General features: G+C 54.7%; 1 protein-coding gene across 6 annotated transcripts in view; it reads right to left on the reverse strand.

Moving 5' to 3' along the window:
• Positions 1-15,011, reverse strand: part of WIZ (WIZ zinc finger) — a 54,214-nt gene that overhangs the window by 8,978 nt on the left and 30,225 nt on the right. For 3 of the 6 annotated variants that reach the window (XM_041127292.1, XM_041127290.1, XM_030030729.1), the window contains exons 4-5: positions 10,461-13,000; positions 9,861-10,226 (exon numbers count right to left, since the gene is read on the reverse strand). In XM_041127292.1, coding sequence (XP_040983226.1) covers positions 9,861-10,226; positions 10,461-13,000 — 2,906 coding nt within the window. Of the gene's footprint in view, positions 1-447; positions 592-9,860; positions 10,229-10,460; positions 13,001-15,011 lie in introns of those variants that run through there. The other 3 variants (XM_041127291.1, XM_030030730.1, XM_030030731.2) reach the window with 3 other exon arrangements.

Consider the following 15,011-nt stretch of genomic DNA (forward strand, 5'->3'; position numbering starts at 1 on the left):
CCCCCCCCCATCCCCAACCCTTCACCCCGGGGGGGCGAGGAGGAGGAAAGAAGCTCCCCCCCCCCCCCAACCTCATCCCCGTCCCCCCCCCATCCCGTCCCCAGCGGTGACAGGAACCGGGCGCGTCCCGTTTTAAGCGGGACAGGCCGGATCCGGGGGGGGGGGCCCCCGTGAGGGGACAAAGCGAGGCCGGGGTACGGACAAAGGAGGGCGGCGGCTCGGCGACAGCGGTTCTCGCCGGCTCTTCTTTCTCTTTCCCCTCCCTTTCCTCGTCAGAACCGGGCCCGGAACCGGCGGCGACCCCCGGGGTCGGGCCCGTGGGGGGGAAGAGGATGAGGATGGGGGTGGAAGGGGAAGGAGGGGGGGGAGGTTGGAGTGGGGGGGGTGGGCCGCGGGTGGGCCCGGGCGCGGGCGGGGCGGGGTCGGCGATGAAAAAAAGGAGCTCACCCGGCTCGGGCGCTGCCTCGGGCTCGGGTTCGCCGTCCCCACCCCGGTCCCGGTCCCGGGGTCGCGGCGCCGCCGCCGCTTTTGTCACTTTGGGCTGCGAGGAGGTGGAGGCCGCCATCTTGGCTCCGGCACATGCGGGGCGGCCGCCAGGCCGTTAGGCCGAGCGCCGAGCCGGCGCGCGCCCGCCCGCCAGGGCGAGCGGGCGAGCGCCGAGTAAGGGAACGGAGAGAAAGCGGAGGGCGGGCGGGGGGGGGGGGGGGGGGGGGGGGGGGGGGGGCGAGACACCCGTCGCCGGGGCGGGAGGCCGAGCGCCGAGCAATCGGCACCGCGGCTGGCAGAGGCGTGCGGGGAGGCGGCGACAGGGAGGAAAGGGGAGCGCCGAGCGATCGAGCGGGGTGGGGTAGGAAGAGGGACTTCCATGGCGGGGTGCGAGGCCCAGGCCTGGGCTCCGCTTAGCGGACAAGGCCCCCGGGGCCCAGGTCCAGCTCAGCCCCGGGATCGATGTGCCGCGGGGCTCAGCTCTCACCCTGGCCCCACGAGTCCCCCACGGGGCCTGAGCTCGGGGTACGGGACGAGGCCCAGCCCCAGGGTCCGTGTCCTTCCACGGCTCCCCTCAACCCCCCAGCCCCTCTCTCAACCTGCCCGCCGCTTAACGGGGCTGTCCCCATCCCAACAGCCCCGTACCCAGAGGACGGGACCACCCGGACACCCACCGAGATGGAAAAGGCCACCCAAAACCTTCTCTGTCCCGTTCTCACCCCCGCCACCGCAGCCCCGGGGGTTTCTATTCCAAACCACTTCAATAAAAAGCAAAAGAGAAGCAATTTGTTGTCCCCGTATCCCTCCTCTGGACATCGGCCGTCTCCTAAGGCACTGCCGCCTCTCCTTAAAGCAGGGGGTACAAACAGCACCTGAGGACGGATTCAGACCCAAGGCGACGGCAGCAAAGTCTCCCCGAAAGCCCCGCTCCCAAACGGACTGACGAGCCCAACCAGAACAGGCTCAGAACTCCGGGTTTTCAACAAGAGCTATTCCAAAATTACAGCGGGTGTTGAGAGAGAGCAAGCTCTGCGAAGGGAGACGCAGCCACGCACTGAGCCGAAGAGCGGCAACGAGTCGTATCGGAAAAGGGAAACGCTGCAGGAGCGCAGCGTGAAGACAAGGAGAAGGGAACGTGGCGGAAACATGTGTAAGAAACCAAAATCCACCCGGACTGGGAAACAAAATCCACCTGGATCGCAAAGGAACCGTAACAAGCGCAGACCGTTAACCTCAGCGGCGAGGACCGATCCCCGCAGGAACCGTCCCCATCCACTCTGGGCATATCAGGGTGAGGAAGCCAGCTCTAACCGAAGGAGCTCAGGGGTGAATAAAAGTTACTTACGGAGCCCAAAATAGAAATACAGAAAGACAGAGCGTGTAATCGTTACCTTGGATGGCTTCTGCTCAGCTCCATCCTCCTCCTCACCTCCCTGGGGAAGGACAAGCAGAGTCCCAGCGTGGCCACAAGCATTTCCTTACAGTTTCTGGGCTTACGAGTTGAAAACGCACACTCAAAGCTGGCCGATTCGGTCCGTAATTACCCCAAGAAAACCCACGTGCGATGGCAAACCCGCCTGCCATTCCCAGAGTGCGTAAACAAAACCGAACCAAGAAGAGGCAGTGGGGGAAAAGGAGACAGCCCACGAGAGCCACCGCTAAAACAAAACCAGACCCACACCAGACACTTCGTTTTTCAGCATGGGGAAGCTTTGGAGGTTCAAATTCCTACTTACTTTTGCATCGCAAGACAGCTTAAAAAGGGGTGGTAGGGGGTTAATCCATCTACCAGCAGTTTCTGCGAGGTTAAAGAAGCCACAATGGGCCAGATCCTGACATTTTCAGGGAGTTTCAAAGCCTGCAGCAGTAACCAGAGGTCCCCAGGGGCTTCAGTCTCTGTGCAGCGACAACACGGAGGGTCTCACCCTGGCAGCTTTCAGGTGCTGAGGTGACACGTGCTCACATCTGCGGGGTAGCACAGAGATTCGCGAGTCCTCAAACACCCGTGAAACATCCTCACGCTAATTCTCAACAAACCACGCTCAGAAGAGGGGAGAGAAAAGCCCCTCGTAGCGGCCAACAACCCCGCTGCACCTGGCAAAAGGGCTCCGGTTGGATAACCTGCTGCTTTAACCTGGACTCGGGGGATGATCTGTGCAGCAGCCGGTGCCGCTTCCAAGCTGCGGAGCTCAGCTTTGCCCCGTGGTCTGAAAAAATAATTCCCCAAATTTGAGCCAAATCTTCCTGAAGAAGATCCAGCAAAGGCAACAAGGGGTACAGGCAACGCCAGGACAGGCAGGACTGCCTGATGGCTGGCTCGCTAACGGGCTCTGTCTGGGGTGAGGATGAAAGCATCTGTCTTTGCTGGCCAGCCTACAGCGTCCAGAGCTCTATGTGAGCCGATTCCTTGCCAAGGGGGGTTTTGCCAGCTCTCTGTTGCGCTTTTGAGCTATCAAATCATTTTAAACACAGTACTTCCCCTCGCTGGCTCTGCCGAGCAGGACGGGCTACTAAAAAACTGCACCTAAAGTTCCTCTCTTCTTTCTCTACTGGAGCGGTAAGATACAAAACCTCTCCTTGGCTTAAAGGAACTGGAGAAAAAACAACATCAGGAGTAGGAGATCATGAGGAATCGCTGTGGCAGGCACAGGAGCTCACCGAAATTTAAAGGAGAAAGGGGAAATACAAGAAATAGATGCTGTTCCTTTCTCCGCTGATATCCTGCTGGGATGCGGATGCGGCCGTGAGGCTGGTTTTGAACCCGCCATGGTTGCGGCACCCATGGATATCCCTGGGTCATCCCAGCTCAGGGGTTCCCCCCCCCGTAACATTCCCTTCTCCAGCAGTTACAAGCCAGGGTCTCCCAAAAACGTTAGGAAAGGGAAAGGGACAATTTCTATCCTTGGTTGCCAAGACCGAAATAGGTTATTGCGACCATCTGCCTTCGAGCAGTGTCCCCAGGGATCCTCACTCTACGATTACTGCGCTGGAAGACCTGGCTGAGAGATTTCACGCTGTCTCCTGTGGCCATAGATCAGCAGCAGTGAAAACGGAGCTCAAATTCAGGCTAAAAATCGACGTCCAGCCTCCCTGCGGCGCTGCCTACCATCAGAAATCTTCAGAGACCAGGAGAAGAGACAGTATCAAGGGCAACAGCCTGTGTTATCCCCGTGCAGGGGAAGGAGGGAAGGGAAGCAGGAGGCCAACGTGAGCTTTTCAATAACCTGGAACTCAAGAAAGGAATCAAAGACGGCGGAAAGTAGGTCAGGCTGCGGGTGAGCGCAGAACGAGTACACAGGGAGGAAAATCAGAGAGGCCGACACAAAAGGAGAGCGTGACCCGAGAACCGTAACACGAGGAGGGTCCTCAGGGCACGTTAACCCAGCAGAGAGATGGTGGTACCTCCAACCCTCTCCAAACTCGACGGGACACGGCCCTGAGCAACCTGACCTGGCTTTGAAGTTGGCCTTGCTGGCAGCCGGGGTCAGGTACGGACCTCCAGAAGGTTTTGCTGACCTCCGTTCATCTGCGATTAACGCAGCCGCCACGGGACACGCAGGCGTGCTCCTCCACGGAAAGGAGGACGAAAGGCCACGTCCACAAAGCATCTCAATTCCTTCGCGGAGGGCAACTACAATTAACCAGAGGAAGCAAAGGTCGGAATGGAAATTGGAGCCGCTGCTGAGCTGCGCTGAGCTCTTCACTCTCAAGTCAAAGTGTCGAGGAAGAAACTAGGCTCGAAAAAAACCCATAAAATCTATAATAAACGTCCTCTTCCAGCCCTACTTGTGCTGGTGGAAGAGCCTTCCCCTTCTGATCTCCTCCAGCCTCTCCACAGCCCCTTGTGCTGAGGCTTGGGCTGTGGTTGTCCCCACCCCAGGCACCACAAAGTCACAGGCTCCTTCTGGCCCTGGCCACGCTGGCTCGCACATCCTGGATAAAAAGAGGTGGGGGGAGGAATCAAAGCGGCTATGGGGTCTCTGCCCACTTATATCTCTGAGCAGACCACACCAGGTTTCGCCCTGAACAGCCCTAAAAATCAATTCTGGAGCCCCTGATGCTCACACCCTGCCCCTTTTTCCCTCGTTGTCCGCTGAAAGGAGAGCTCTGTTCTCCACGTGTCCTGGAGCGTAGCTCTGCAGAGAGGGATCTGGGGGTCTCAGTTGATGGGAAGTTCAACGGGAGTCAACCGTGTGCCCTCATGGCGAAGAGAGCCACCCGTATCCTGGGGTGCATTAGGCACAGTTATAGCAAACTGGTCGAAAGATGTGGTTTGTCCCACGTCTTGGTGTGACCTCACCTTCGGTCCTGTGGGCACTTTGGGGCTCCACAATCTGAGAAGGACATAAAAGTATTAGAACATGTCCAAAGGAGGGCAACAGAGATGGTGAAAGGAGTAGAGGGGTTGTGAGGAGTGGCTGAGGATACCAGGGTTGGTCAGCTTAGAGGAGACTGAGGGGTGGTCTCGTTGATGTCTACAACTTCCTCGTGATGGGGAACGGAGAGGGAGGTGCTGATCTCTTCTCTTGGGTGTCTGGTAGAAGGACGCAAGGGAACGGCTTAAAGCTGCATCAAGGGACGTTCAGATTGGCCATTAGGAAAGGGAGTTCTTCATGGAGAGGGTGGTCAAGCACTGGAATAAGCTCCCTAGGGATGAGGTCGGGGGCCCCGAGCCTGCTGGTGTTCCAGAAGCATTTGAGAACACTCTTAGATACAGGATTTAACTTCTAGAATGCCCTGCATGGAGTCGGGAGTTGTGTTTGATGATCCTCGTGGTCCCTTCCAAGCCAGGAAATGCTATGAATGTTTCTGAATATTATGCTCTACAGAGGGAGAAGACACTCTTCAGCCAAGGCGGGACCTTGGATATGGTAGGGGCAAGCCCCACTTCTCAGTCCTCATCTGGGGGCTCAACACAAGCAAGCAGCAGACAGAGCAGTTGGGAAATCATTCCCTGAGCCCGTGCCATTCAACCGACCCTCTCCCCCTCCTAAAAACCCACGCTACATCGGATGCACTCCAGAAGGAAAGACTGCGTGGGGGTGGAAGGTCAACCAGCAAATGCACGTTTGCTCCTCTTCCTGGATGAAACATCACTATTGCTGCAGGGGAGCAGATTGAGAAGAGAAATCTAGGTCTAGCAGAAGACGTTGCAGTTTGGGACAGTAAGAGAAACTACAGGGAGTTAAATCCGGGGCAAAAAAAGGGGAGAAGAACAGAGGATGAAGGTGCCAACCCTGCGAAGCAGTCCAGGGGACAGAGCAAGGTGAGGCAGGCTACAAGGAAGGAGAACTGCAAGCTGTTTTGAGGAGGATGCAATTGCCTAACACTTCCCAACGCCTGCCAAGAAGCGCCACGTGTTCTCCGAGGTGGCTGCCAATAGGTTCGGAGCCAGGAGATACACAAACAGCCTCGCTAACGAGCCAAGCTGGGCTTTAAGGAGGCGGTTGCAGCAGCAGGACACACCTTTGCCCGTCACAACATACAGGGAAAGCCACTGTTGAGTGCAGGGACCTGCCTGGAGAAGCCACCAACTCCCCAGGGACAGCTGGGGACAGCTCAGGAGCCAGCGTTTCCACAGAAAAGGGTGGGGGAAAAAAAAAAAAAAAAAAAAAAAATAGTTTTCAGACTTCTAAGCTGTTCAAAACCAAACCAGAATGAATGTTGCAACCCCCACTACGTCACAGCCTGTCCTGGGATGGGCAGGAGCCGGGATAACCCTCCTGCTCTCCGCAGCACTGCAGCCGAGACGTGTCCGATGTTGAGCACGGCACTTCAAGGAGGGTTCAGACATATCGGGGAGGAAATCACGAGCGATCAAGGGTCTAAAAATCATACAAAAAGGGGAGATTGAAAGATCTGGGTCTACAGAAGAGCATAAACTGTTGTCTTGGCTTATTTTGAGTAAAATGAACAGTAATGGATTTAGATACTAAAAATACCAAAGACCCCATCGGCTTTCTATGGGTGAGGGCTGGTGACGGCAGCGTGGGTGCCGAGGGCGGTAGTGGCTGCCCGGAGCAGCCAAGTTCAGGCTGGTTTAAGTACCATGGACTTGCCTGGAAGCAGCGGCAGGGAACAGGTAACCTCTGAGATTCCCCCAGTATCTCAAAACATCCTGTTTTTGCCACACACGCTCCCATCTAAACACCCAGTGCAGCCAAGTTCAAGTTCTCGCCGCAGACCCAAACACCTACTTCCTCCCTTTGACTTTTAGTTTTGCTTAAAGAGGTTTGGTTTTTTTTTTTTCGTTTTTAAACACGCAGCCAAGAGTATGAGACCAGTAAGAGAGCGAGTGTGTGTTAAACCCACAGCCCTTTCCCAATGCCGCTCTTCATTTCTTCTTCACGTCCCACCTGCGAGCAGCTCCGGGAAGGGAGACTTCACCCCAAGAGGACCGAGGCGCTCAGGTCTTGTGGTGATTTGGTTACAAGCCCAAGAACAGAGAGCACCACCATGCTCATCGAATCAATCTCCCGGCACCCAGAGCTGAATCCTCCACCTTCATTTCCCACTGCAGCCTCGTTAGAAACCACGAACCGCAGCCAGCGCAGAAAACGGTTCACGAAACGTTCCACGAAAAGGGGATTTCTCCCCGCCCGCCCCCGCGACGGAAGGTTTCAGTTAAGGGTCTACCGATATTCTTGGCTCTTAACAGCTCCAGAGGCATCTTGCGATGCCGGCAGAGACCTTCTGGCAGTTCACGCGTCTGGAAGTGGAGAGGAAGGAAGCAGGAAGCTGTCTGCGGAGAGCTGCCTGCAGATTCTGAGCTGTGACTTCGTCCCGGAGCGCAAGTAGTATCGCTGCTCCCACGGCACGGGGCTGCCGGCGTCGCGACACAGAGCCACCGGCTGAGACGCCGCCAGGTCTGGTGCGGTGCCACCACCGACTGTTCACGAGATCCTCCTGCCACTATAACTTGCTAACAGCCTTTATCTCGTTTATGTTGCTTAAAACCCTCTGTAAGTTACAGAATTAGCATGAAACACGAGCAGAGGACGTTAACACTAAGCAGGTGCCCTTAAGGCAGCTCCTTGCTCCAGCCTGGGAGCAGCGGTCGAGGATTTAGCACGGCCGCAAAGACCCACGCAGAAGCAGGCAGGTCACTCGAGCTCTCGCACATCTCATGAGTGATTTGAAGAGACATGGGGACAGGTGGGCTTAAAAAAAAAAAATGGCTAAAATCCTCCCTGCTGCAGATTCAGCATCCCCCAATCTCCAAACCCACTTCACTGTTTGCTCAGCTGCTTCCCCGCAGCCGTACTCAGAGCAAGAGTTAAATAAATATTGCAACGCAATGGGCACCGCTTCGTTCTTAAATCGGTTGCAACAGATACTTTCAGCACGAAGCCAGAGCGCCCTGAAAGCGTCATTTCGGGCTGGAAGCAAAACAAGGAGGGTTTTGACTCATGGCAAGTCGTCTCCATGAGCTTGGGAGCGTAACTAAGAGACTTCAGGCTTGGATTTAAATACAAAAGCCGTCCACCGATCGCTATCTCCACGTGATCCGCTGTGCATGCTTTGGTTACACAACAGGTTGCTGGGCCGGGGATTTTTAAGCTTTCCAAATTTACCCATTTTCTTGGCATTGTCCCCCAAAGACATGACTCGTAACGGAATACAGAGCACGCGAGTTTAAATCCAGGAGCGCTGCTGAAGGGGGTGGGTTTGAGCTCTTGCTCTTGTGCAGGTCACGCTCACCCTCCGCTCATCCCACGTGTCCATCCTCAGCCTTATCTGGGTTTAAATACAACGCTGAAGAGGACCGAAATCAAGCTTTCATTCAACTCAAAGGACAATTCCTGACCCGATTTCTCCCACCAAGCACCCACCAGCATTTCAAGGCAACTGGAGATGGGCACAGCAAGGAGCAGGAGAAGTTCCCAGCCCCGGGCCAACATCACATGCTGAAAAAAACTTGAGTGACGTTGCCCGAACCGATAAGCAAGATCGTATTTCAAGACATGACCCATTTTTTTTTTTTTTTTCTAAAACTTCACACTGGGGACATTTGATATTAGATTTGCCGTGTTAAGAACTGCATTAACCTCTTCTCCGATGAGCGGTTGTTACCGAAGGGTGGCCGCACTCTTTCTTCACCGAGATACTTTCCACCCTTCTTAACTACAAAATACCCAAGCCCTAGTTTTTAAAACAGCAGCGCTATCTATAACGGCTTGTGCCAGTGAAATCTGGGCACCAGGAGACGTAAAAATTGCCGAGCGATAGTCACAGTCAGCGGGAGCATCCAGCCACTGGCAGCAGAAACCCAGCTGAGCCCTCCAAAACGCCTCTCATTGGCATCAACCACCACCCCGGGCTGGTAGCTATTCATCCTCCAAGGTCTGCCATGCCAAGAAAAAAAAGAGTTTGGGTTTGTTCGTATTTTAATTTGTGTTCGTTACGCTCAAGACTCCTTCCAAAGAGCGTCCCAGGCATGTGGAACAGTCTGGAGAGCCAGGATTACAGGCTCTTTGATATTTCAATTAAAGACAGATAGCTTCTCGCCGCAGGGCTGTATCTAACATAGGATTAGGCTGAGCAGAACCTAACGAAAAGCTGCTTCAGGGACTTCAAGACGCTTCCAGTAGCGCCAGGTGTCTGTAGGTGGTTGTTTTTCCTAATGCACGAGCAAGTTTTTAGTCTTTGGCAGAATGGTACGTTGCCAAGTTTTTGGGGCAAATTCAGTTTTTTTGGAGCCTTGCAAAAGAAACCCGGAAGCTGTTTGGGACGGGCTCTGCTCTGGAATAGATAATCCTGTTTGAATAGTTTGGAGCTCCTCTGACGGAGGGCGACGAGCTCAGACCCAAATCCATTTGGCAAGGACCCTTTACACTTCCCACCACAGTAACATACCACTTATGGAAAATAAGCGGCTGAGGGGTGAACACAGCTCCCCAAGCCAGAGGTCGCATCCTGCCTTCTGTGTGGCCAAGCACTGCCAGGCCGAACCGGTACCAGCGACCACGCTCTTCTCCTTCCCTCCAGCCACTCTCTGCCCCACGATTTGTGAAGCTTTAGGCGTTTCCCCTATGGAAGCCTTGTACCTATAATGCGACACTTTCCAACAAAGCCCAAATGTCCAAAGCACGGCTCCCTGGTGGGATGCGACCCCTCCATCCACCCCTCAAGAGACCGCACCGCCCAACTCTTTCATCTGCCAGCATCTCCATCCGCCTGCCCTAAACCAGCACCAGATTTCACAAGACCCAGAGCATCAACGATGGAGCTGGATAAACCAACACCAGGTTATGCCGATTAAACCCTTCCCTGTAAATACCCCTCCTCCAGCGAGGCTCTGTTCAGCAGGACGCAATGATGTGGGGCTATCAAAAGGGTTTCTGGCTTCCACAGGGCATTCGCGGGACACTTACCATCTCTGTAGGACTGCAGGGACTCATCTCCCCAGGACGGGGGGAACGGGGACAGAGGAGACCGTGGAATGCTGCACTCGGACATGGGTGTCATGCTCTTGCGAGGCACGAAGCCGTGAGCTTCCCTCTCTCGGCTCGGGGACGAGGGCTCCGCTCCCATCGCCGCTTGCAGCATCGGATGCTCCGATGAGTTGGCCAACAGCTCCTTGAGGATGTTAATGGGTGAGATGGTGAGTTCCCAGTTGGTAATACCAAAGTCTCTCAGGTGGGCTCTGGCATGGCTGGAGAGACCCGCTCGCGTGTCGAAACCGGCTCCGCAGAATTCGCATCGCATCAGGCTGAAAGTACTCGGGTCAAAGTTTGCAACTGCGGAAAGAAGGACAGACAGTCAGCGATGCCGCTAAAACCCCTGGCTCAGGCCTCCGGGGTCGGGGGGGGGGGGGGGGGTTTGCACCTGAGACAACCGCATGCCACCGGTTGTGCCGTGGCCACCACGGTTCAGGTTGACTACAGTACCATACATACCCAGTTCTCGGTGGGAGGAGAAAACCCCACCGATTAAAATAAGAAAATAGAAAGCACGGTGAATTGAATACATACTACCTTTTTTCTTCTTCTTTTGGAAGGAAAATTTTTGCTCAATAGCTTTCACTTCTTCCGCCGAGATGAAATGACGGACGTTGTAGCTCACCCCCACCCTGTTGAGGTGGCCCCGCACGTGGTTCGCCAGCCCGATCCCGTTGTGAAACCTGTCTGGGCAGTAGGGACATTTCCTCTCCTCATTCTTCAGCATGGGTGAGTCGGAGTCCAAGAGGTCATCAAGCTCCAGAGGACCCTCCAGAGGAGCGTCCAACAGGAGCATATCCAAGGGAAGGGGCTCTTCCATCACGAATTCCCGGGAAGGGAGTGTTGTTTTCTTCTTGAACGGCTTCCCCCGGGGCCGCTTCGTCGCCTTGGGGTGCAGGTTCACCTCCTCCAGGAGGACGATGGGGACCATCTTCCGCAACTGCTGCTGCTGCTCCTCCGAAGCTATCGAAGAGTCCGTGGCTTTCAAGGTGTCTCTGAACGTCCTCTTGAGGTCCAAGGCAGCTTGAGGGATGGTGACGGGTTTGATGCCTCTGTTCTCACTCAAATCTATTTCTGTGCTTACGGAGATCTCCTCTTCCATGCTCCCAGTGTCGCTGCCCAACATCCACTTGTGCCTGAGCTCCTCCAGCCCCATCGGGTGGCTCCTGAGACCGTCGCCTTCTCCTTCAAGGTGCTGAGATGCTGCTTTTTTTTTCAACTGCTGCAGAGCATACTGGGAATAAGCTTTAGCGGAAGAAAAACCGGACAACCCCAGGTTTTTGTGTGGGGCAGCGTACGGAGCTGCTTTCCTGGCATGAAACCCTGATGTCTGGTAGTCCTTTTTACTAGCCCCGTTGCTTTTGTCGAGTCTTGGGTGAGTTAGGGCAAAACCGTGAACACCTTCGTAATGCGATGTGCTTTCTCGGTGAGGCGGAGGGAAAAGCCGGTCTGCTTTGCCGAAATAATCAGTCTCTGCAAACCGGCCTGTCCTGGCCGGGCTGTAGGCATCTCTGCTAGTTCCCGGTTGATTGGGATCATCTTCGTACACCTCCGTGTCCCAGGAGAGGTGGGAATGGGCGTATTTCATGTGCTCCTTGAGGATGTTCTCATTGGGGGCCGGGAAGCTGCAGAGCATACAGGTGCTGAGCCCTTTGCTGCTGCCGTGAGGCGGTACCTGCATCTGCAGGGACACGTGTTCATTTGGTTTGAAGTGTTTGTAAATGCCGTGCACGGGGCTATCCCGTATTTCTCCGCTGCCCGCGCTTCCAAAGAGATTCATGTTCTTTGCCCCTTGGTCCTTCCTCTCCTTGACGTGCATCTTGGCATGCTGGACAAAGATCTTGGAGGAGTTTGTGCCAAAGACACACTTGGGGCACTGCAGCCGGGCTTCCCGGCCTTCGTCTGGAAACTCGTTCAACTTCTGAATCTCTTCGATAATTTTTTCCCTAGACTCTTGGTGGAGCCTTTTGTGCTGCTCCAGAGACGTGGGGTCTCCAAAGGCCCATCCGCACTCGTTGCAGCAGAATTGACACTGCCCTCCCAAAGCATCTCTGTCTTGGTCCCTCCCTGGTCCACGATTATGCTGAAGCATGTGATCCATCAAATGTTCCTTCTTCTTGAAGTAAATGCTGCACTCGATGCAGGTGTACACCGTAGGGTCCTCCTCCGGACCCAGCTCCTCTTTTCCCTGTTCCTCCAACAAGACGCTGCACACGTAGGGCCTCATTTCGATGTCGTAGGAGCTGCAGGTAGCAGGCTCCAGAGACATCAACGGGATCCGCTCCACCGAGTCTTCGGCATTTACCGTCCAGGACTGTTTGCCGACGGTGAGGTCCGCGCCGAGCTGAAGACCCGGCTTCTGGATTGTCCACTCGGCCGTGTTGAGTGGGTTGATCTCACCCAAGTCCGAGTCGACCATCAGCCCCTTCCTGTGGGACGAGGAGCTCTCCAGGGATTTGGACTTGCCAAGGACAGGGTTTAGCGTTTTTCTGAACACCGTCGGAGTCAGCGGAGGAGGCACTTCACGCACGGACTGTCCCCGAAAGGGCAAGTTGGTTGCTACATCTGTCGGCTTACTTATGTCTTTGTAGTGAGGACTTGGGCTTTTGTTGGGTCTAGAAATCCAGTCAACCCTCTGGATTCCCCTCTTGCTTTTATCTAAGTGCTCTTTGCTGAGGCCTTCAAGTTGCTTTGGTTCATTTTTAAGATATTTCTCTTCCCCGCCGCCAACCGATGCCCCAGCACAAGGGCTGGGCGTCTCTGCTGCCACCTTACCACCGTCCAGGTCCTCGGAGTCGCTCTCCAGTTGCTCAGGATCCACCTGCACAGTATTTACAACCTGGGGCTCCACGGCAAATGCCGACTCCTTTACACACCGCGAGTCTTTCGAGTCCTTCAAGCCAGAGAGTCTCTCTAAAGTGCTTTCTTCTCTCCCATCGCTCGCTCTCGTCTCCAGGGCGGAGGTGTCCCAGGTCACGCTGCCAGACACAGTCATGTTTCGCAAGTCTAGGGAGCTCCTGGCATCTGTTCTGTACAAAGCCTTCTTGAACTCCAAATGCTCTTCATTCGTGGAGCTGCAAATAAGTTTTGAGAGTTAGTAACTGGTTAATGGGATAATACAAACATTTCCATTTACAAAAGGGTTGTCCTAGAACCAGAGCGAGCCTGCGTGGTGTTATGGCATAACACCAGCTGGGGGTTTTGCGGTTACTTCCATACTGCCCCAAATACTAAAGACTTGGGACAAAAATGAGTCCATCCCTTTCCACCCTCCCTTGGCTAGAATCATTTCTGCATTTTCTCCTAGGCTTGCTTCAAGCTCGTTTCAGTAACAGCTGTATATGTTCCCTACAGTGGCTCTTCCGCGTTCATGCTAGGCACAACAGGAGCATTGAGTTCCCATCACCACATCACCAATTCCTGCCTTGGGCCAGAAGTCATCTTCCCCTTGCTCCACCCCACTCTCTGCTCCTCCTTGCCTTTCCCCTCCTAACTTCTCAGGATGCTTGGACACCTTATCGCCTCCTTTTTACCAAGCTCAACAGGGATATTTACTCTTAGCGATGACACTTGTCACTATCAGGCCAAAGAACAAGCCAATGAGCTCTTCAAAGTTGCATAAAAACAGATTTAAGTGCCAATGTGGACCATACCAAAGGTCTCTGGGACCAACGGATGGTTTGTCTCCGTGATTAAATGAAAGTTCCTGGGTGATCCCTCTCCACAGCAGGGGTAAGAAGTCTTTCTTCCCTGTGCAGAGACCCCAAGTCACAGTGGATCAAAGTGGTTCCTCTCCATCCTCTTCCAAACCCTCTGCAAGGACGCCAAAGCTGGCAAGACCCCATCAAACAGCTGGAGAACATAAAAGCCTCCACGGGGTGAGCTCTACAGTGGGATTGGGTGGCCCCATGCCACCCAGATGGGTGCTGTGGGTACCACTGTGGCACCAAAGATGTGTTGCGTGTAAGAGAGGGGTGAAGCACGCCCACAGGCAGTCCCGGCCTGGTGGTTTTAAAAATCCTACATTGGGCTTGGAGGCTTTTTCGGGGACTAAGAAGGGACATGGTGAGGGCCGTGAGGGTGCAACAGAGGCACCTGATGTTCTCTGAGATGCCTCGAGGGATTGGAGACATCTGGCACAGGACCAACAGTTACGAGACAGGACCTACAAAAGCCTCAAACCCTTCTGTGGGGGTGGTGGAGAGGCTCGGTGGGGAAGCAGAGAGCCTCAAACGGTACCAGATCCCCACATTTAGGCTTCTGAACTGGGGCCCAGGAGACCCAGGAGCCCCGATGGCCCTAATGGCAGCTTCACGGGGGTTTGGCAGATACTAGCTCTGGGGGCGAGTAGACTTGACGCGTCCACCGAACTGCAGAGCGAGGCAAGATTCCTCTGCATCCCCATCCCTGCCCTAAGGGTGCAATCCAGATTCTGTCCTCCATAGCCAGCTTCATGCCCGGCTTCTCCCTCTACACAGCATCCGTGGCACGGATGCACGGCCAAAAGCGGGATGCAAACCACATCGCCGCTCCTGCCACCTGCTAAACCATCCCTAGGGAAGAAACCTGCCGGACCACAGAGCCCAATGCCGGGAGAAGCCCGGTGACTCGAGACCTTGTGCAAGGAGCTGCTCCAGGGGCAGCAAAACACTATCTCACGGGTCAAGTTGTGCTGCCAGGAGAACAAAGCACCTTTGTTGGAGGCAGCAGGGCTGCCAGTTCCACAGGGTTCTCGCGCTGCCTCTCTCTCTCCTTCTTTTTTAAACCTATTTATTTCCAGCTTGTTCCTGGAAAAAGCCAGGTTTAGGGGTGAACTGACCCTCCCATCCCAACACACTCGCCCTCCCGGCTCCAAACCTTTCCCTATTTTTACTCATGAGAAATTGCTGCGGACTGGAGGACGGGCTCACCATTGTCTGTGGCGTGATATCAGGGAAATGCGATTCCCATATGCACTGTAAACCCTGCAAATGTTATTAAAAATAACTCGCTAAGGAAACCGCTGGCCCAGGAAGGATCAGTCGACAGCAGATACTAAAATAAGCCCATTAAAACGTGCTGGGCATTGGTTGCATTGCTAAACAG

This window comes from Aquila chrysaetos, chromosome 11, assembly GCF_900496995.4.
Source record: "Aquila chrysaetos chrysaetos chromosome 11, bAquChr1.4, whole genome shotgun sequence".
Classification (NCBI taxonomy): domain Eukaryota; kingdom Metazoa; phylum Chordata; class Aves; order Accipitriformes; family Accipitridae; genus Aquila; species Aquila chrysaetos.